General features: G+C 58.7%; 1 protein-coding gene across 8 annotated transcripts in view; it reads right to left on the bottom strand.

The window, feature by feature from the left end:
* Positions 1 to 20,945, bottom strand: part of LOC133233808 (probable palmitoyltransferase ZDHHC11B) — a 47,006-nt gene extending 26,061 nt beyond the window's left edge. For 3 of the 8 annotated variants that reach the window (XR_009731875.1, XR_009731876.1, XM_061393946.1), the window contains exons 1-9: positions 20,829 to 20,945; positions 17,780 to 17,862; positions 16,034 to 16,255; positions 9,576 to 9,751; positions 9,204 to 9,305; positions 8,137 to 8,261; positions 6,739 to 6,894; positions 4,491 to 4,603; positions 3,434 to 3,468 (exon numbers count right to left, since the gene is read on the bottom strand). Coding sequence is in view for 6 of the 8 variants with exons in the window: in XM_061393946.1 (XP_061249930.1) it covers positions 3,434 to 3,468; positions 4,491 to 4,603; positions 6,739 to 6,894; positions 8,137 to 8,261; positions 9,204 to 9,305; positions 9,576 to 9,751; positions 16,034 to 16,255 (929 nt within the window). In the remaining 2 variants the exon portion in view is untranslated. Of the gene's footprint in view, positions 1 to 3,433; positions 3,469 to 4,490; positions 4,604 to 6,738; positions 6,895 to 8,136; positions 8,262 to 9,203; positions 9,306 to 9,575; positions 9,752 to 10,090; positions 14,110 to 16,033; positions 16,256 to 17,779; positions 18,448 to 20,828 lie in introns of those variants that run through there. The other 5 variants (XM_061393940.1, XM_061393944.1, XM_061393945.1 and 2 more) reach the window with 5 other exon arrangements.
* Between the last annotated feature and the right edge of the window lie 747 nt (positions 20,946 to 21,692).

The raw sequence follows: 21,692 nt of genomic DNA, 5'->3' as shown, positions 1-21,692 counted from the left end.
GGTGCACGCCTGCCTTTCCCGGGTCTCTCTGCCAGCTGGGCTGGAGAGAGGGGAGATGTGGAGCCCCAGCAGCCCGATCTTCTCCGCCAGGAACGCTAGTGCCTGCCCTGCAGGTTTCCAGGAAGAAGGAGGCCGCGAGGGGCAGGTGTGCCTGGCACTTCCAGGCCCTCGATGCCCCCGCCACCCCAGGAGACTGGCTTCCTGGTTCTTCTCAACACAGCTGCTGAGTGGGCAGGTGGGAAGGCAGGCTTTGTCCCTCTCACATAAAGTGCATACCTAACCTAACTCTAGTTCAAATCCCAGGTTTCTTGGAACTGCGCAAAATGATATTTAAGCCTATAGGGAAAAATAAATGTGAAGGAATTGTCAAATGTAAAGAAAAACAAAAATATGAGAGGAGGATTCACCTGCCAGGTATTAAAAGGTAGCTAAATGAAGTCCTTTTTTGAGATTGAAATGGAAACTGGCTTTTTCCAGTCCTGTGGCCACTGGTGAGTTTCCCAAATTTGCTGCCATGTTGAGTGCAGCACTTTAACAGCATCATCCCTTAGGATTTTAAATAGCTGAGCTGGAATTCTATCGCCTCCACTAACTCTGTTCATACTAATGACTCCTAAGGCCCACTTGATTTTGCACTCCATGATGTCTGGCTCTAGGCGAGTGACCGTTCCATCACGGTTATCTGGGTCATGAAGACCTTTTCTTGTATAGTTTTTCTGTGTATTCTTGCCACCACTTCTTCATCTCTTCTGCCTCTGTCAGATCTTTCTGTTTCTGTCCTTTATCATGCCCATTCTTGCATGAAATTTTCCCTTGATATCTCCAATTTTCTTGACGGGATCTCTACTTTTTCCCATTCTGTTGTTTTCCTCTATTTTTTTGCATTGTTCATTGAAGACGGCATTCTAATCTCTCCTCGCTGGTCTCTGGAACTCTGCACTCAGTTGGGTGTATCTTTCTCTTCTTCGCTCAGCTATTTGCTCAGCCTCCTCAGACACACGCTTTGCCTTCTTTTTCTTTTTCTTTTTCTTTGGGACGGTTTTTGTTACTCCCTCCTGTACAATGTTACCAACCTCTGTCGACAGTTCTCCAGGCTCTTGGCAAAACTCTGTTAGCCTTTTCCTGCTTCATTTTGTACTCTAAGGCCAATCTTGCCTATCATTCCAGGTATCTCTTGACTTCTTGCTTTTGTATTCCAGTCCCTTGTGATGAAAAAGACATATATATATATATATATATATATTTTTTTTTTCGTGTTAGTTCTAGAAGGTCTTGTAGGTCTTCATAGAACTATTCAACTCCATCTTCTCCAGAAATAGTGCTTGGGGCACAGACTTGGATTACTGTGACGTTGAAAGGTTTACCTTGGAGACAAACTGAGATCTTTCTGTCTTTTTTGAGATGGCACCCAAGTACTGCATTTCAGACTCTTTGATTGACTATAAGGGCTATTCCATTTATTCTAAGGGATTCTTGCCTGTAGTAGTAGATATAATGATCATCTGGATTAAATTTTCCCATTCCCATCCATTTTAGTTCACCCAATTCCTAAAATGTCACTGTTCAATCTTGCCATCTCCTGCTTGACCACGTCCAATTTACCTTGATTCATGGACCTAACGTTCCAGGTTCTTACGCAATATTGCTCTTTACAGCCATTGGACTTTACTTTCACCACCAGACACACCCACAGCTGAGCGTCGTTTCCGCTTCGGCCCGGCCGCTTCATTCTTTGCGGAGCTATTAGTAATTGTCCTCCACTCTTCCCCAGGAGCATATTGGACACCTTCCGACCTGGGAGACTCATCTTCTGACGTCCTATATTTTTGCGTTTTCATACTGTTTGTTCATGGGGTTCTCCTGGCAAGAATACTGGGGTGGGTTGCCATTTCCTTCTCCAGTGGACCATGAAGGTATCAAAGAGGCAGAGGAACCAGGGATCAAATTGCCAACATCTGTTGGATCATAGAAAAAGCAACAGATTTCCTAAAAAAAAAATCTACCTCTGCTTCACTGACTACACTAAAGTCTTTGAATGTGCAGATCACAACAAACCACGGAAAATTCTTCAAGTGATGGGAGATGGGAATACCAGACCACCTGTATGCAGATCATGAAGCAACAGTTAGAACTGGACGTGGAACAACAGACTGGTTCCAAATCGGGAAAGGAGTACGTCAAGGCTGTATATTGTCACCGCTTATTTTTGCAGAGTACCTGATGCAAAATGCTGGGCTAGGTGAACTTCAAGCTGGACTCAAGATTGCTGGGAGAAATATCAACAACCTCAGATATGCACATGAAACCACTCTAATGGCAGAAAGTGAAGAAGAACTAAAGAGCCTCTTGATGAGGGTAAAAGAAGAGAGTGAAAAAGTTGGCTTGAAACTCAATATGAAAAACACTAAGATCACAGCCTCTGGTCCCATCACTTCACGGTCAATAGAAGGGGAAAGAGTAGAAGCAGTGACAGGCTTTATTCTCTTGGGCTCCAAACTCACTGCAGATGGCGACTGCAGCCGTGAAATTAAAAGACGCTTGCTCTTTGGAAGGAAATCAGTGACAAACCTAGTCAGTGTATTAAAAAGCAGAGATACCACTTTGTCAACAAAGGTCCATCTAATCAAAGGTATGGCTTTTCCAGTGGTCATGTATGGATGTGACAGTTGGACCATAAAGAAGGCTGAGAGCTGAAGAACTGATGCTTTTGAACTGTGGTGCTGGAGAAGATTCTTGAGAGTCCCTTGGACTGCAAGGAGATCCAACCAGTCAGTCCTAAAGGAGATCAGTCCTGAATGTTCACTGGAAGGACTGACGCTGAAGCTGAAGCGCCAGTCCTTTGGCCATCTGACGAGAAGAACTGACTCACCGGAAAAGATCCTGATGCTGAGAAATATTGAAGACAAAAGGAGAAGGGGGCAACAGAGGATGAGATGGTTGGATGGCATCACCGACTCAATGCACATGAGTTTGAGCAAACTCCGGGAGACAGTGGAGGACAGAGCAGCCTGGCGCACTGCAGTCCATGGGGTCGCAGAGTCGGACTTAACTCAGTGAGGGAACAGCAGCAAGTAAAGTCCAGTCCTTAAACAGCACAGTGTCCTGTAGGACACACAGCAGATGGACAGACCAGTGTCCAGAAGCAGATAGATCAGCTTCCAGGGAAACTTGGGGCGTCAGGAAGGCGTCCTTAGACTGGATGAGGAAAAGAGGACCATTTAGTTAACAAGACAACAACCACCAGTTAGGCTGTAATAAGACAACCTTGGCTCCTACTTCACTAAATAAAAAAAATTAATTGAAGATGGTTTGAAAACCAAAATATGAAGCAAATAAAAATTACGAAAGTGTTAGCAAGGAGTATGGAGGATATTCTGTGAAAAAAAGAACGATTTTTTAAAGCAAGGCAGTAGAGGAGAATATAGCTACTTACCCCTGCTCGGAGGATCCCAGGGAGCTGTCCAGAGGCTGTGGGGGGAAGCACAGGATGCCGCCACTGTGGACACTGCGCTTGCCAGCACAGCTCCCGTGCATCTGCAGCCGACATGGAGGAGAGGTGCCTCGGGGTCTCACGGGGGAGCCCCCTTCCCCATGCCCTTGCTCATGTGTGAGTGTCTCTGCTTCTCGTTGGTAAGAAACAGGAAGGAGAAGGCTGGGTCACAAGAGATGTGTTTATTTTAGAAGAAAATGCCAACTCTTTGCAAAGGCTTGTAGCTTCACACCCCGCCAGCCACGTGTGAGCCTGCTGTGTATAGCCTTGCCAGCCCTGGTGGTTGGGCTTTTTGATTACGGCCACTCTGGGGGGCGAGTAGCGGTGTCTTATCGTGGTTTAGCTTGTGTTTCCTTAATGTGGAACGATGCTGATGTTGACCATCTGGGTTTGGTGAAGTGTGTTCAGATATTTCGCCCATTTAAAAAACCTGGTCGGTGTTCTTGTAATTGACTTTTGAAAGTTCTATACATATTCTGGGTACATGTATATGATTTGCAAATAATTATTTCTCTCTGTGGCTTATATTTTCATTTTCTGAATGGTGACCTTTAAAGACTAAAAGTTAACTCTGATAAGGAGCTGCAGAAATGGGTGGGTCTGAAAGGAGTCAGCCCTGTGGGCTTGGTCTTGTGGAGAGTGAATTCAGAAACGACACAACACACACACTCACAAGACTCGCCAAAGACCCACACACACAGAACCCCGCACGTGCACTGCATCACACACATCACACACATCACACACTCACATATGCGTGCAACACCCCACCCCCACCTCACCAGCACAGAGGGCCCGGCCTCCAGGTGGCCTCGGGCCACCCCCAGTCCTGGATGGACAGATGGGGGAGCAGGGGCGCCCGTACCTGTGACAGGTGGCCTTGGGCCACCCCCTGTCCTGGGCGGATAGATGGGGGAGCAGGGGCACCAGTACCTGTGACAGGTGGCCTTGGGCAGCCCCCAGTCCTGGGTGGATAAATGGGGGAGCAGGGGCGCCCTACCTGTGACAGATTTTCCATTTGTAAACTCACATCCTTCTTCCCTGTCTCGTGTTTCGACTTTTGCTGTTGGCGGCCCTGTGTCATGTAATCAAACGTGCTCAACCTTTTGGCCACTAGAAAGGAGAACACAGGCAAGAGACAGAGTCACCGCCCCCCATCCACCGCCCGCAGTGCTGGGAGCTGCTCCCAGCCTGGAGCCTGGGGAGCGGCCGGAAGGCCACCCCGAGCCTGGCTGACCTTCAGGCCGCAGCCGGCAGGTGCCCGCACCCGTGGAGCCCACCCGCCCTGGCCCCAGGGGGCCTCACAGGCCCGCAGCAGTATGGGTGCAGCTGTGTCTTAAATAAGGTGAGATAGCGGCCAGCACGTGGCAGACAGGCTCAGGTTATGAGAGTCTCTAATGTGTTTGTCAACAGAAGACCACCACTAACGGAAGGAAACACGATCCAGTCACGTGTCTCCGCCCTGGTGGTGTGGGGTGGGGCCTAACTTTTCCATTTCTCTTTCTCCGAAAACTGACAAACATGGGAACAGATGGTTTATAATTATTTCTGGAAAGAGAAAAGGCCACCCACAGAAGCCTATTTGCAGCTTGAGGAGCAGATGGAAGGCCGCCGCCCCCACAGCCCCTGGCGGGGGTCTGCTCCCCAAGGGGGGCCAGGGCTCGGCCCCTCCCCGGGGGCTCCTACAAGGGCTGCTTCTTCTCGGGCCTTCAATTCTTTCTCCATTGACTGCACACACCCTCAGAGGCCGTCACAGTCTGGGGATGAGAACTGGGCCTTGCTGACGTTCTAGTGAAGACATCCACTCTTCTGCCCAGGTCTGCACAAAGCCCCCAGACGCAGGCTGCCGGCAGGCTCTGCGTGTCTCCTGGAGCCCGCCTGGAGTGACACGGGCGTGGACGGCGGTGAGCCCACAGAGGAGGAGATGCGGGACGGGCCTGCGTCCCTGGTCTGACCCTCGGCCTCTGTGCAGCTGCCCGGAGCCTCCTCACGCCTCTGCCTGAGGCCATCTCCCCCTGGCTCGCTGAGCACTCGCCACAGCCGGGCCAGGCTCCTTGCGGCCGCGGCCGTGTGCTGGCCTGGTGGCTCTGCCTCGGGCCCCGTGTCTGCGGGGGCTCGTCCTCCACCTCCTTGCCCCCCAACCACACAGGAGCTGGAGACGGCGTCGGCGGGTCCAATGTTCTTATCGTCCGGGATTCTGGCGGGTGCTTCTCTAAACGCCCTGTTCCTGCCTCACAGACTCCATCCCCGCATCTCTCTCAACACTGGCACTGCCCACTTTCTACCCCTCTGTTTCTGCAGGTCTCAGAGTAGAACTCAGCCCTCTGCCCTCTTGGGGTGTTCCTTTCTACCCTGAACTCATTGCTGGAGGGGGCGGCCTGCCGGGGACCCATGTGAGCACAGGGGTGAAGGCCAGCAAACTTGGGGAGCACGTGTTCAGGTAGAGGCAGAGCCTGGGGAGCACGTAGTCAGGTAGAGGGGAGCCTGGGGAGCACGTACTCAGGTAGAGGGGAAGCCTAGGAGCACGTGCTCAGGTAGAAGGGAACCTGGGGAGCACGTACCCAGGTAGAGATGGAACCTGGGGAGCACGTGCCCAGGTAGAGATGGAACCTGGGGAGCACGTGCTCAGGTAGAGGGGGGAGCCTGGGAGCACGTGCCCAGGTAGAGATGGAACCTGGGGAGCACGTGCCCAGGTAGAGATGGAACCTGGGGAGCACGTGCTCAGGTAGAGATGGAACCTGGGGAGCACATGCTCAGGTAGAGATGGAACCTGGGGAGCACGTGCTCGGGTAGAGGGGGAGCCTGGGAGCACGTGCCCAGGTAGAGGGGGAGCCTGGGAGCACCTGCCCAGGTAGAGAGGAGCCTGGGAGCATGTACTCAGGTAGAGGGGAACCTGGGAAGCACGTGCCCAGGTAGAGATGGAACCTGGGGAGCACGTGCTCAGGTAGAGATGGAACCTGGGGAGCACGTGCCCAGGTAGAGGGGGAGCCTGGGAGCACCTGCCCAGGTAGAGAGGAGCCTGGGAGCATGTACTCAGGTAGAGGGGAACCTGGGAAGCATGTGCCCAGGTAGAGATGGAACCTGGGGAGCACATGCTCAGGTAGAGGGGAGCCTGGGAGCACGTACTCAGGTAGAGGGGAGCCTGGGAGTACTTGCCCAGGTAGAAGGGGAGCCTAGGAGCATTTGCTCAGATAGAGGGGGAGCCTGGGAGCACCTGCTCAGGTAGAGGGGACCCGGGGAGCACGTACTCAGGTAGAGGTGGAAGAAGAGCAGGTGGCCGAGCAGCAGCAGGCTGATGAGCGCCAGCAGCAGCACCAGCAGCCCGAGCGCCAGGAGGACGCAGGGGTTGGTCCTCACGGGGGAGATCGGGAGGAACAGCAGCCACGTGTCCTTGTTGGAGATACCTGTGGAGGCAGCGCCTCATCAGGTGCGTCCTGGGGTCAGCGCCTGGCACTGGGAGAGCCCCTCCCTCCCTCCCAGGTGAGCCCCTCCCTTCCCAGGTGAGCCCCTGCCTTGCCAGGTGAGCCCCTCCCTGTCCAGGTGGGCCCCTCCCTGTACAGGTGGGCCCCTCCCTGTCCAGGTGGGCCCCTCCCTTCCCAGGTGAGCCCCTCCCTTCCCAGGTGGGCCTCTCTCTGCCCAGGTGGGTCCCTGCCTTCCCAGCTGAGCCCCTCCCTGCCCAGGTGGGCCCCTCCCTGTCCAGGTGAGCCCCTCCCTGTCCAGGTGGGCCCCTCCCTGTCCAGGTGGGCCCCTCCCTTCCCAGGTGAGCCCCTCCCTGTCCAGGTGGGCCCCTCCCTTCCCAGGTGAGCCCCTCCCTGTCCAGGTGGGCCCCTCCCTGCCCAGGTGGGCCCCTCCCTGTCCAGGTGGGCGCCTCCCTGCCCAGGTGAGCCCCTCCCTGCCCAGGTGAGCCCCTCCCTGTCCAGGTGGGCGCCTCCCTGCCCAGGTGAGCCCCTCCCTGCCCAGGTGGGTGCCTCCCTGCCCAGGTGAGCCCCTCCCTGCTCAGGTGGGCCCCTCCCTGCCCAGGTGAGTCCCCCCTTGCCCAGGTGAGCCCCTCCCTGTCCAGGTGGGCCCCTCCCTGCCCAGGTGGGTGCCTCCCTGCCCAGGTGAGTCCCCCCTTGCCCAGGTGAGCCCCTCCCTGTCCAGGTGGGCGCCTCCCTGCCCAGGTGAGCCCCTCCCTGCCCAGGTGGGCCCCTCCCTGCCCAGGTGGGCCCCTGCTCATTGCTCTGCCTGACCTAAGTGCCCTTGCAGGCCCTCCTCTCTGAGGTGGGCATTACGATTCCCCTTATGGGTCTGGAAGGTGAGGCTGGGAGAGGGTAACTAAGTGCCCAGGTCACAGAGCCTGACCCTGGCGTCCACTGTGCTGGGTCCTCCCCACTGTCCCTAGAGCTGAAAGGCCACAGCCACCACCTTGGGGGCGTTTCCAGGACACAGTCTCTGACAAGGGGGCCTGACACCACAACCACACAGGTTCCAAAACCAAGTGAGGAGAAGCAGGGAGGGGCTGTGTGCGGGCCACTGAAGGCCGTTTCAGCTGAAATGTCTTCGCCCCACAGCTAGCTCTGGACAGGTGCTTGGGCCCAGACTGCCCCATGTGGCCCCCTGGGCGGGGGGTGGGCGGGCAGCCGGTCTCAGGGGTCGGGGGCGCGTACTCCGGTAGCGTGCGTCAGTGCGCAGGGTGGCGGGGTTGAAGAAGTACTGGAAGAAGATGTACAGAAGGATGATGATGATGCAGAGGAGACCGGCCGAAGCGGAGGCCACCGAGCTGAAGAAGCACCTGAGGGCAGAGCTGGCTGAGTGCCCGGGCCCGACGGCCCAGGACGGGTGCCGCCAGCTCTGGAGTGTCCCCGCCGAGCCCCGGGACCCCCGCCGAGCCCCGGGACCCCCGCCGAGCCCCCTGGACCCCCGCCAAGCCCCCCGGACCCCCGCCAAGCCCCCAGGACCCCCGCCAAGCCCCCAGGACCCCCACCAAGCTCCCTGGACCCCTGCTGGGCCCCGGGACCCCTGCCGAGCCCCGGGACCCCCGCCGAGCCCCCTGGACCCCTGCTGGGCCCCGGGACCCCCGCCGAGCCCCCTGGACCCCCGCCAAGCCCCCAGGACCCCCGCCGAGCCCCCAGGACCCCCACCAAGCTCCCTGGACCCCTGCTGAGCCCCCAGGACCCCCACCGAGCCCTAGGACCCCCGCCAAGCCCCCTGGAACCCGCTGAGCCCTAGGACCCTTGTCAAGAGCCTGTGACCAGAATAATGTCTCTCCCTCCAAAACAATAAACCCTAGGCAGCAATTCTCGGAGTGTGGTTTCACTGAAGTGTCTTCCTTCAGTCTTCCTGCTGTTACACCTTTAACGTTTTCAACATTAAACAGGGTCTTGGTTCACCCGAGACTTAGTTGATTCCCTGCTTTTCCTGAAGGTCCCTTACACCTGCCCCCAGGCCTCCAGCCCCCTGTCCCCCGATGGCACCATCTTGCTGACCCTGTCTGTGGACATGGGGACTCCTGGGCTCACCTGCCCCGCCCGGAGCCCCTCTCAGCCCGCTCTGTGTCAGGACCTGCAGTGCCCGTGAGCTCAGCACCCTCAGCCCTCCTCCAGGCGTGCAGGCAGGGAGCAGGCACCTTGAGGGGTTGTGCCCCAGAGGAGGGGCACTGAGCAGGCTGAAGAGGTGGGTCCTGCCCTCCACCAGGGCCCCTCTGCCATCAGGGGCGGGGGGGGGGGACCCTCACCAGTAATTTCTGCTTCCCACGCAGTTGTTCAGCCATTTGCAGTGATGGTCAAAGCCTGAGACACACTTGTTGCAGGCGCTGCAATGCTTGGCTTTGGCACTCCTGGGAGGAAGGGTGGACAAGGCAGCCTGTCAGTAGGCTGTGTGGTGGGGCGCCGGGCAGAGCCGGGTCAACAGCTCGTCTGAGACCTCAGGCAGGTACTCGGCCCAGGAGGGGGCAGGGGGCTGTGCCTGGGACCCCGCCTCCTGAAGGGGGCTGTGCTGGGCACCTGCCAGGGATCAGGGGAGCCTGAGTCCAGCCTGCTCGCAACCCCTCCTCAACCCCGGACACACTGCGGCGCCCCTGCCGTGGCTGCCCGCGCCAGACACACACACGGTGACCTCGCAGAGATGGCAGTACTGGTTCTGGATGACGTGCGGGTGTTTGGACCGGTCGAAGGTCGGCATAGGCTGGGAGTAGTTCTTCAAGCGGACGCTGGCTTCGGCCGGGTCGATGGAAATGGCGATCAGGTGGACTAAGAAGTGGAAGAAGAATATCCCGCCGGTCACCTGCAGGGACGTCAAGGAGAAACTCTGCCCAGGCAGCACGCGCGGGGCCCGCCCAGGAGGTGGGTGGTTGGGCCCTCAGCCGCCGGCGGGGTTTGGGGGGGCCCTTGCATGGCTGGCGGCAGGGAGCAGGCCCGCCCCTCTGATAGCCACGTGCCCAGCAGGACCCCTGAGCCCTCCATCCTCCAGGGACAGAGCATGGTGGGCCGTGGCCCTGAGACCCCCCTGAGCCTCATGGAGGAGCAGGTCAGGCCTGTGCGTGCCCGTGGGAGTCCTTGGGGCAGGGGAGCCATGCTGAGCTTGAGTCCTCAGAAAATGAGGAGGGTAGGAGGGTTCAAACACCTGCCAGTGAGCCTCTGTGGCCAGTGGGCCCACGACTGTCTGTGTCTGTCTGTCTGTCTCAGTCTCTCTGTGTCTCTCTGTCCTTGTGTCTCTGTCTCTCTCTCTCCCCCAGCCCTCTCGGCATCCACCCCCTCTCTGTCACTCTGTCCCTGTGTCTCTGTCTGTCCCTGTGTCTCTGTCTCTCTCCGTCTCCGTCTCCGTCTCTGTCTGTCTGTCTGTCTCCCCCTCAGCCCCCTCAGCGTTCCCCCACCCCCAGGGCTCCCAGGGTGAGCTGACGTGCTCAGATCCACCCTCTGCACGTTCTCTCCAGGGACCAACACACTGTCCCCATGGAAACCAAACAGATGGGAGGAAGCACAGCTCTGGCTCCTTTCAGCCCTGCCCTGCTTCCCAGGACGGTCCTGCGGAGGGGTTTGGGTGCACAGGCCTGCTCCACAAGGGCCGCCTGGGCGCGGCGGGCAGAACCTCTGGTCTGCTCCCCGCCCACAGGCAGGGTCTGCAGGGCCACGCCGTGTGTGGGCTCTGGGCAGGGCCAGCCTCCCGGGCCCTCCTTACCCAGCACTGCCGTCGGGTCCAGGCTCCTGCGGCCCCTGCGGCGCTTGGCTCGGCAGGGCCCCCCAGGCTTGGGTGCCCATTCACGCCTGCGTGGGCCTCCCTGGACCCACCACCTGCAGGGCGCGGCCGGCCTCAGTGGGTGCTGCTTTGCCCGAAGCTGATTGACCCCCTGTCCTCCAGCCTCCAGTGCAGACCCCGGGCCCTGGGTGCTAGGCATGGGGCGAGAGGGGCCCGGGCCAGCCAAGGGGCACGGAGACCACCGTGCAGTCTGCAGTGAGTGGGGCCAGAGGGTGGGGATGACTGGAGGGCTGGTGCCCGGGTCAGACCTGCTGCCCGAGTCAGAGCTGGCCAGGCACATGGTAGGAAGGACGTGGGAAGCGCAGCTGACCAAGGACCAGCTGGGCTGGGGACCCCCATGGGGGTGGGGCTGCTGGATCCCTCGGAGTCATTGGGGCCCTTCCCGTGGCCGGGGGCCCTTCCCGTGGCCAGGGGCCCTGCAGGGCTGGGCGGGGATGAGGCCCGTCTCCTCCCATGCTGACCAGCAGACGGGGGCCCTGCCCCGCGCAGGGTGTGGGGTGGTGGGCGGGGCTCCACGGCCAGCCTGCGGTGTCACAGCCGGGGACACCACATGGTCTGTGCCTGCTGACCCCTGGCACCCACTTCCCGGAGCACAGTGGGCCGCTCTGTTTGTGTGGTTCCCGGGGCAACGGGAGCACATCCGGAGCGCGGACGGGAGGGGCCGGCGGGGGCAGGAAGTGGCTCGCTGCCCAGGTGAGGCCCTGCTCTGCTGGCCGCAGTGGGCTTGACCCCACCGGGGTCACCAGCCCACTGGGACCGTGGGCAGGACGGCAGGCGGGTGGCCCACGTGCTCTCTCCCCACGAGACCAGGCAGGGAGTATGGGCACAGCGCCCACGCTCAGACCCTCGGCCTTAAGCAGAGACGCCCGACCCACAGCCGACAGGCTGCCCTGTGGACTTCCCAAAACTGCAGGTGCCAGGGACCCCAGGACAGCGTGCCACCTAGACACGGTGGGCCAACCTGTTGGGGCCCCTCAGACATCAAGAGTCCATGGCAGGCACCCACCTGGGCCCATCTGCAGGTGGGCAGGCCAGGTCAGCCATGCTTGCCCGCGATCGCCTGGCCATTCCCGTTGGTCACACACAAGGGGAGTGGCACTGAGTCCCAGAACAGATGGGTGCAGGCGGGTGGCGCACCCTCCAGCTGCCGGCTTTCACTTTCGGATGTAATTTTATCTCAGGAGAGTCTTAGGTTCAAGTTAATAATACAAAGAACCTGGTCTGGCGTCTCACTTCCAGCAAACAGGACCCGAGCCGCCCCAGGAGGAGGACGTGGCTGGTCCCCTAGCAACTATCTGTGTTCAGTAAACAAACAGCACCGGCGCAGGCCAGGACACCCGCCCTGTCCCCCGGCTGCCGCACCCGCCCTGGGCCGGGGGGAGCCCACACTGGGGCTGCACCCCCACGGCCTGAGTCCCCGAAGACCCCCACCCCTCCTGCCCCTCCCGCACACACAGGGCGGCCAGGGTCCAACTTGCTGACCCCCCCATCTCCAGGGGGCCTGTAGGGTGCTGCCCTACTTCCGGAAGCCCCACAGCCCTGACCCTGGCCCTCCATTGGCTCTGCTCCTGGGTTCCTGCAGGTGCCAAGGGGCACTGGCGCCCCCCCGTGGCCAGAGAGCAGCACTCAAGCGCACTGCCACCTTTCAGGGACTTCACTGTGACAGGGTGGGTCTGGGCCGCAGGAGACTTGATCAGAAAACACGTCCCTCAGGCTCTGGGCAGCCAGGAAGGCCACCCTGTATCCACGGCCTGGGACAGGCAGGAGGGGCTCACGGAGACTGGGTGCTGAGCCACCCAGGGGCGGGGGCCGCGGGGCGGGGGGGAGCAAGGACTGCCTACCTGGGGCTCCTTGCCGAGCACAAAGCAGGCGAGCGCTCACAGGGGCTACTGGACAGGGCACATGGGCCACTTGAGAAGACTCCCAGGGCCAAAACTCAGCTAAGTTTCGGGTCAAAAGAGAGCAGAGAGACTGGGTCATAGCCCAGCACAAAGCTACGGTCAATCTGGACAGCGTGTTAAAAGCATAGATAACACTCCGCTGACAAAGGCCCGTCTCATCAAAGCTGTGGTTTTCCCAGTGGTCATGTACGGATGTGACAGTTGGGCCATAAAGAAAGCTGAGTGCCAAAGAATTGATGCTTTTGAACTGTGGTGCTCGAGAAGACTCTTGAGAGCCCTTTGGACTGCAAAGAGATCCAACCAGTCCATCCTAAAGGAGATCAGTCCTGAATATTCATCGGAAGGACTGATGATTAAGCTCAAACTCCAATACTTTGGCCACCTGATGCAAAGAACTAACTCACTGGAAAAGACCCTGATGGTGGACAAGGTTGAAGGCAGAAGGAGAAAGCGCAAAAGAGATGTGAAAGTTGGATGGCATCACCAACTCGATGGACATAAGTTTGAACAAGATCTGCAGACAGTGAAGGACAGGGAAGCCTGTGTGTGCAGTCCATGGGTCACGACGAGTTGGACACGACTGAGCGACTGAGCACCAACAGCATGAGGGGAGCCCCGTGGGTGAGGCGCAGCTGTGCCCTGGACGGCGCCGGTCTCAGCCCCAGCACCTGTCATGGCTTCACCTGAGAATAGGGTCTTTGCAGATGGTCAAGTTAAGCTGAGGTCCTTGTGATGTGTCTTGATCTCATGGGACTGGTGTCCTTACGAGAAGAGAAGCCCAGGACTCAGACATGCATGGGGATGACCCTGTGAGGACGCAGAGGCGGCCGGATCTGAAGCCAGTGGACTCCTGGTCCTGGGGCCAGCAGAGTTGGGGTGGCTCCCAGGAGCTTGGCAGGGGGCACGGCCCCGCTCCCCCCAAACGTCTCAGGCGTCTCACTTCCGTCCTGTGCATCTGTGCCTCAGCGTGCGTAACGCTGCGGGTGTTCATGTGGGTGGCCGGTGGGTCCCTTGTGCATTGTATGTATACTTGTGTGTGTGCGTGTGTTTGGGTCTGTGTGCGTGCGTGCTTAGAGGTAAACTTACAGCTTCAGATACAATAAAACCAATGACTGAAGCTTCCACATTAAGAAGGTAGAAAAAGAGCAATTAAAGCTGGTACATTGAAAGGAAATAGTAAAAATAAAAGCAGAAATTCAGAGAAAGTAAACAGGGAAAATCAGTAAGTCCAAAAGCACATAACCTGAATAATCAATAAAAGTGATAAACCCTAGGAAGACTGATCACTGGTGACATCGCTACAGACCCTACAGACTCTGGCCTGATAACAGGAGATCGTGTGAAGGGCTTTACTCCAAGAAATGTGACACTTAAATTTCCCCAAAACACAACTTGCCAGAACAGACAAGATGAAACAGAGGAAGCTGAAAAGCCTTTTCTATACTGAGGAAATTGATCATGGCAAGTCTTACACAAAGAAGTCTTTGCTAACTCAGGGGCAGGGACAGACAGGCCTCATCTGAAGGAGAGATGCCCACACAGATGCCCTGGTTTCTCTGGCTGATGGAGGCTGGGTGGGGCGGTGGGGGGGGTGCTTTGGGGCTCAGTGCAGCCCCACGTCTGCAAAAGGACTTTAGAAATGGGGAAGTGCCAACCTTGGTATTAGGGAGCAGGTGGTAACTTTCCAGGATTTTTTAGGTGAGAAAGCAGAAGGGTGTAGAGACAGACGTCTTTGTCAGAGGCAGCCTGGGCGTTCCAGCGACATCTCCTCACATGAGGGAGCTTTAAAGATGCTCAGCATGTGTGAGACACGGCGCAAGACTGGCAGTCTTAATTAGCACCTGGTATTTGAGGTCCATCACTTTGTTCTCCCTGCTCTTTCAAAGCTGCAAGATGCTGAGCTCAAGACTCGGGCAGCTTTGCAAGTCCGTGAGGGCCCTTCCTGCCCTGCCACCTCCAGTTCCTGGCCTCAGACACCTGGCGGGTGGGCGGCGTAGCCCGTATCCTCAGTGCAGAGCGATGGCGCAGGCGCAAACACCCTACTTTCAGAAGACGGCTCCAGTGCCCACTTTACAGCAGCCCAGCCTGTCCACGGGGCTTCCCAGGGAGCCCTAGTGGTAAAGAACCTGCCTGCCAGTGCAGGGGATGTAAGAGACGTGAGTTCGATCTCTGGGTTGGGAAGATCCCCTGGAGAAGGGAATGGCAACCCACTCCAGTATTCTTGCCTGGAGAATCCCATGGACAGAGGAGCCTGCTGGGTTACAGTCCAGGGGGTAACAGAGTTGGACACGACTGAAGTGACTAACACACAACCGGTCCACGGGCTCTAATGTGCCGTGGCCCTTGGGTGGGGGCCAGGGTTCCTGGCGGAGCCCCACACCACCCTGACGCCCACCCGAGGGATCAGATGTCTTGTGCCCAGAACAAGGCCACTCTGGGGGCCACAGACAACAGTGCCTCAGTGGGAAGGTGTGGAGGGGGAGCTCCATGCACCTGACCCTGAGGGGGGCATGTGAGCACCTCAAGTTGGTCCAGTGGATAAGACTCTGCACTCCCAATGCAAGAGGCCCAGCTTCACACCCCAGCTAGGGAACGAGACCCCACATGCTGCGACTAAAGATCCTGAGAGCCACAGCTAAGACCCAATGCAGCCAGACAGATGGAGAAAGCAAATACACACACACACACACAGAGGCACACAACAGGCACACGCAGACACATGCACACGTGTGCATGCACACAAACGCACACATACAAATGCACACACACATGCTCACAACAGGCACACGCATGCATGTGCATACACAGGCACGCACATGCACATAAATGCACATGCACATGCACACACGTGCACATGTGTTCACACACGTGCACGCACGAGCACACACATGCACACGTGCACACGTGAGTGCACATGCACGCAACATGCACACACACAATGCACATACAATGCACACGCGCACACAACATTCACACAACATTCACATGCACACACGCACACAACATGAACACGCATGCACATGTGCACACGCGTGCACATGCGCACCGTTCCTCTCCGACAGCACAGACTGGCTGTGTAGCCACAGTCAGGGCAGCTTGCGGCCCGTCTGCAGCTCCTCCCCTCCTGGGGTCTCTGCCCACCAAGGACCCTCTCGTCCTGACTGCCAGCCGAGCACCCTCCCCCTGCCCAGCACAGGTGGGAACTGGCAGCCGGGACCCCGATCCAACAGCCACTGGAGGGCGGCTGTGGGGTTTCTGGTGTAGACGGTGGGGGTGAACCATGGCTGAACCGTGGGAGCCGGGGCAGAGGCAGGTCTGACCACCCCTGTGGGTGGAGCCAGGCCTGCTGGAGGCCCCTTGGGAAGCCCCTCCCAGCTTAGACCACAGGCTGTCCCTGGGAAAAGGATACACTGTAGGCAATGTATCTCCAGTCACGTGGCAGGAGGGGGATGAAGACCCCGAAGGTGGTGAAGGCCAGAGTCAGGAACACAGTCCAGGCCATGATCTGGAAGGAATGCAAGGGCCGCGACCAGCCATTCACCCTGGACAGGCGGGGCGGCGACACCTGCGTGTTCCTGCTGGACGCAGCTTCTGAGAGGACCCGCCTCGACCTCCTGGCGCAGAAGGCCATCTGCAAGACAGCAGGGGCACAGGGGGCCATGGATGCCTGTCCACAGCCCATGCAACCCTGGACGTCACAGCTGGGCAAGCAGTTCCGGGGGGGGTGTGGTCCCCGGGCCCCCCCACCCCTGCTGGGACCCCAGGGAGGGCAGTTACCAGTCCCTTGCAGCCGGCGGGCCACCTACAGCGACTGTCTACTGGTCACTTTAGAAACGCACACACCTCATCAGAAAATCCACGGACGTGGGGGACCCACATGAGGAAGAGGTCCGCATCCCTGGGAAAGCCCAGAGTGGGAGCAAAAGGCAGCAGGAGCCGGGTTGGTCAGATGCTTTTACCCACCAGAAACCCTGTGTGTTTCCCCAGGGCAGGAGGGCTGCAGGCCAGGGTCCTGGCCCAGGGGTGGGCCCTGCAGGGGTGGGAGGGAACCGGGCCCTTCTGGCCCATCAGGTGGGCAGGCCTGCCAGGAATGGAAGGGACGTGTCCGGGGGAGGCTGTGGGGTGTTTGTAGGTGTCGGAGGGGTGACACTGTTAACAGCTGCTACAGGTGGAACTTGGGGGAGTTTAGAAGACCCTGTGCACAGCCTACACAGCAAGTGTAGCTGACAGGAGTTCATTACTGACAGAAACATTGAAAAATATTCCGACTCTTGTGTGAGCTGTGACTCCCCCTGGGGGCTGTCCTAAGGGCGGATGTCAGCTGCTGCCTCTGCTGGCCGTCTACCCAGGTCCTTGGATGAGACGCCACGCAGACAGAGGCCACGGCGGCCCTGAGTTTCCTGGGGTCTAGCAAATGGAACGGCACATTTGTGCAATGAGACCAAGGCGTCTGGGACTTAGAACCCTGAGGGGCAGGCCTGGAGCTGAAACATGATCCCCAGGTAGAAGCACGTGATGGAAGGGCTGATGTCAACTCCCACACAGCAGGCACACAGAAGGTCGCGTCAAGGATTCCTGCAGGTGTTGGAACAGAGGTGTGGGGAAGCGATGGTTATAAGATTAAACTTCACAGATCACAAAGCTGGAGACACAGCATGACGCTGGTCTGTTAGGGTTTCCAGGCGAGGAAAAGGAAGAGGGTGTAAGAGAAGAAACAAAGAAAAAAGTGTGTGTGTATTGCAGGGGACTGAAGACTTCAGCCCTAAATCACATTCCAAGAACCAAGCAGGGAAAAAAGAAATAACCTACGGCGGTGAAGATGGGAGTTCTGAGGACAGAGTCCTCAGTGTCCCGGAAGAAAACAGTGGCATTACCTACAACGCGATGTAACTGGCACTTAATCAAGTTCAAGTGCCGAGTCTCCTGTCCTGAGATGAGCAGGCAGGCTGTCACCACAGGCAGGACAGAAGGAGGCACCTCGGGGCACCTACTCACATTTTCAGATCTGAGACTCACCCCGATACCCCGGGCACCTCGCATCCAGGCCGTGGGGGGAGCCAGTGTGTCTGCATGAAAGCCAGAGCCCACAGCGCTGGCCGTGCTCGGACGCGGGGAGCCCGGTCACCCACCCCACGCGGAGCCCCCACAGGCAGACCTGGCCGGCGGTGGCTGCAGACCTTCCTCTCTGCTCTGCGCTGGGTCGTCGGGGGTCTGTGCGCTGGTTCTAATGCTGGGGACCTGGGGAGGGCAGACAGGCTGCGAGGCTGGACCTCTGCCCCTGCCCGTCCTGGGCAGCACCCCCGGGGTCAGGGCCCCGGGGATCAGGGCACCCGGGGCTGGGAGAGCGCATCTGCCTCGGTGCACCGCAGCTGTGCCCGCCCTCCTCCGGGGACTTCGATGGGGGCCCGGCCTTCTGCCCGAGGCTGGATCCTCCCTGGCCACTGCCACCACCCCCGCTGCCTTTACCACCCCCGCCGCACGAGGAGCGGGAACCTGGCAGGCCCAGCAGCTGCTGCGGGGATAGGACCTCCTGTCTCACCCGTCCTGAGACACGGCACCACAGTGCTGCTGCACGTGGACACAACACACACCACAGAACACACAGCACACACACATACCTCACACACCTCACACACCACAACACCTCACACACCTCACACACCACAACACCTCACACACCTCACACACACACCACACACCTCACACACCACACACCTCACACCTCACACACCTCACACAACTCACACACCACACCTCACATACCACAACACCTCACACACCACAACACCTCACACACCTCACACACACACCACACACCTCACACACACAACACCTCACACACCTCACCACACACACCACAACACCTCACACACCACACACACCTCACACACCACACACACCACACACACCTCACACCACACACACACACACACCTCACACACCACACACACCTCACACACCTCACACACCACACACACCACACACACCACACACACCTCACACACCACACACCACACACACCTCACACACCTCACACACCACACACCTCACACCACACACACCACACACCTCACACACCACACACACCTCACACACACACCACACACCACACACACCTCACACACCACACACCTCACACACCACACACACCACACACCTCACACACCACACACACCTCACACACCTCACACACCACACACACCTCACACCACACACACCTCACACACCTCACACACCACACACACCACACACACACACACCTCACACCACACACACCACACATACCTCACACACCTCCCACACCACACACACCTCACACCACACACACCTCACACACCTCACACACCACACACACCTCACACCACACACACCACACACCACACACACCTCACACACCACACACACCTCACACACCACACCTCACACACACACACACACACCTCACACACCACACACACCTCACACACCTCACACACCACACACACCTCACACACCTCACACACAACAGCTCACACACACACCACACACCTCACACACCACACACACCACACACACACACACCTCACACACCTCACACACACACACACACACACACACCTCACACACCTCACACACCACACACACACACACACCACACACACCTCACACACCTCACACACACACTCACACCACACACACCACACACCACACACACCTCACACACACACACACACACACACCACACATACCTCACACACCTCACACACCACACACACCTCACACACCTCACACATCACACATATCTTACACCACACACACCACACATACCTCACACACCTCACACACCTCACACACCACACACACCACACACACCTCACACACCTCACATACCCCACACCACACACACTACACACACACACCACACACACCTCACACACCACACACACCTCACACACCACACACCTCACACACCTCACACACCTCACACACACACACCACACATACCTCACACACACACATCACACACACCACACATACCTCACACACCTCACACACCACACACACACCTCACACACCACACACACCTCACACACCTCACACATCACACATATCTTACACCACACACACCACACACACCTCACACACACACACCTCACACACACCTCACACACCACACACACCTCACACACCTCACACACACCTCACACCTCACACACCACACACCTCACACACCACACACCTCACACACCACACACACCACACACCTCACACTCACACACCACACACACCTCACACACACACACCTCACACACACCTCACACCTCACACACCACACACACCTTACATACCTCACACACAGATACCTCACACACACCTCACGCCTCACACACCACACACACCTTACATACCTCACACACAGATACCTCACACACACACACCTCACACACACCTCACACACACACACCTCACACACCTCACACACACACTTCACACACACACACCTCACACACCTCACACAAACCTCACACACACACACGTCACACACCTCACACACACACATCTCACACACACACACCACGGACCTGCTCAGCCCAGGCGCTCAGGCTGTCCTAGACGAGCTCCGGGTCCTGGCCCGTACGCCCTCTGTCCCGCCCACCGCCGCCGCCTCCCTTCAGCCCCGTCCTGGGGCCGCTCCCTCAGGACATCCTGGCATCACCGGGGCAGACCGCTGGGTCGGGCTCGGTACACTGGCCGTTTGGGGTGTGGCGGTGCCCAGGACCCCTTTCTGCTCTATTCTGGTTCCCGCGTCTGGTTTTCCGTCGTCCCTGAGGCTTGGTCTGTTTGGTGCTGGGATGTGAGGTGTCGTCACCTCCGGGCCCCCAACACGAGCAGCACCGAGCTACGCGGGCCCGAGCAGCCTCTGCCGAGCCGGCCGTGGTGACCAGGGGGCAGGCGGCCGGGCTGTCCCGGGTCTCCCCCGGGCCCGTTGGCGGTACGGACAGGACCCCTCCCCTCCCGACCCACGCTGCTCCTGTCCTCCCCGGAACAGGTGTCCGGGCACCACACGCCCTCTGAATGCAGCGCAGACGCCGGCCACTCCTGAACCCAGGTCTGCTCGTGCCCTGACGGCCCTGGGCTCTCTGCGGATGGATGTCCAGGGGGCCCCCTGCGATAGAGGGCTCTGCCCTCTGCCTGGGCAGAGCCAACGGAGGCGAGGCACCCACCTCCCTCGCAGCCAGAAGGCGCGGCCACAACGAGCACGCGGAGCACACTCTCCTCGAGCACTCTCTCCTCTCAGTTCTCAGGTCCTGGGTGAGCTGGGGAAGCCCAGGCGCCTCTCACTCAGCCCAGGCCCAAATGAGAGACCCACAGGACCCAAGACGCATCATAAAGGCGGCCCCGCCCCCCGGGGACGCATCACGGCAGCGGGGGAGGGACAGGCCCAGGGACCCCGGCGGACCCTCACCACCCGCACCTGAGCCTGGAGAACTTCAGCCTTTAGTGAGAAGGCAGTGGGTTCAGGCCCCTGACCTGCTGCCTCAGCATTTCGGGCCGGGGGTGGCCAAGGTGTCCACCCCAACCTCATCCTCATGCTTGACCCTGGAGCCGAGATGCCGGGCTCTGTCAAGGGTTGTGGGCACCTCTGTCTGGGCCTGACCAGCCCTCAGCTGCCTCCTTGTTGGCTGCAGAAGGGCCACAGTAGATGGCGAGTGGGGAGTGCAGGCATGTGGACACCATGGCAAACAGGCGGCTCACACTATGACGATCAGCTCTGGTCTTGGGGTCTCTCGCTTTCCGCCTCACCCCACAGGGTCTTGATTTCTAAGCTCAAGAAACGCCTGGTCCTCAGGGTCGGGTCTGAGGACTCCTATCTGATGTGGTGGATTCCGATCTCGATCCTCCCTTGGGGAAGGCAGGTAGATGGGGACGTGTCCCTCTCCATCCACAGATGTGGCATCCCACGGCCTCCAGCCTCCCTGGGGAGTCACCCCTCGGGGCACCATCAGCAGTGGAAGGCAGGCTGGCCTCCTCCAGGCAGCGTGCCAGCCCTGCCTGAGGCCCATGGGGATCGGGATGGCCTCCCCCTG

This window comes from Bos javanicus, chromosome 20, assembly GCF_032452875.1.
Source record: "Bos javanicus breed banteng chromosome 20, ARS-OSU_banteng_1.0, whole genome shotgun sequence".
Classification (NCBI taxonomy): domain Eukaryota; kingdom Metazoa; phylum Chordata; class Mammalia; order Artiodactyla; family Bovidae; genus Bos; species Bos javanicus.
Note: the sequence above shows the minus strand (reverse complement) of the source record. Positions and strands in the feature narration are given on the sequence as shown.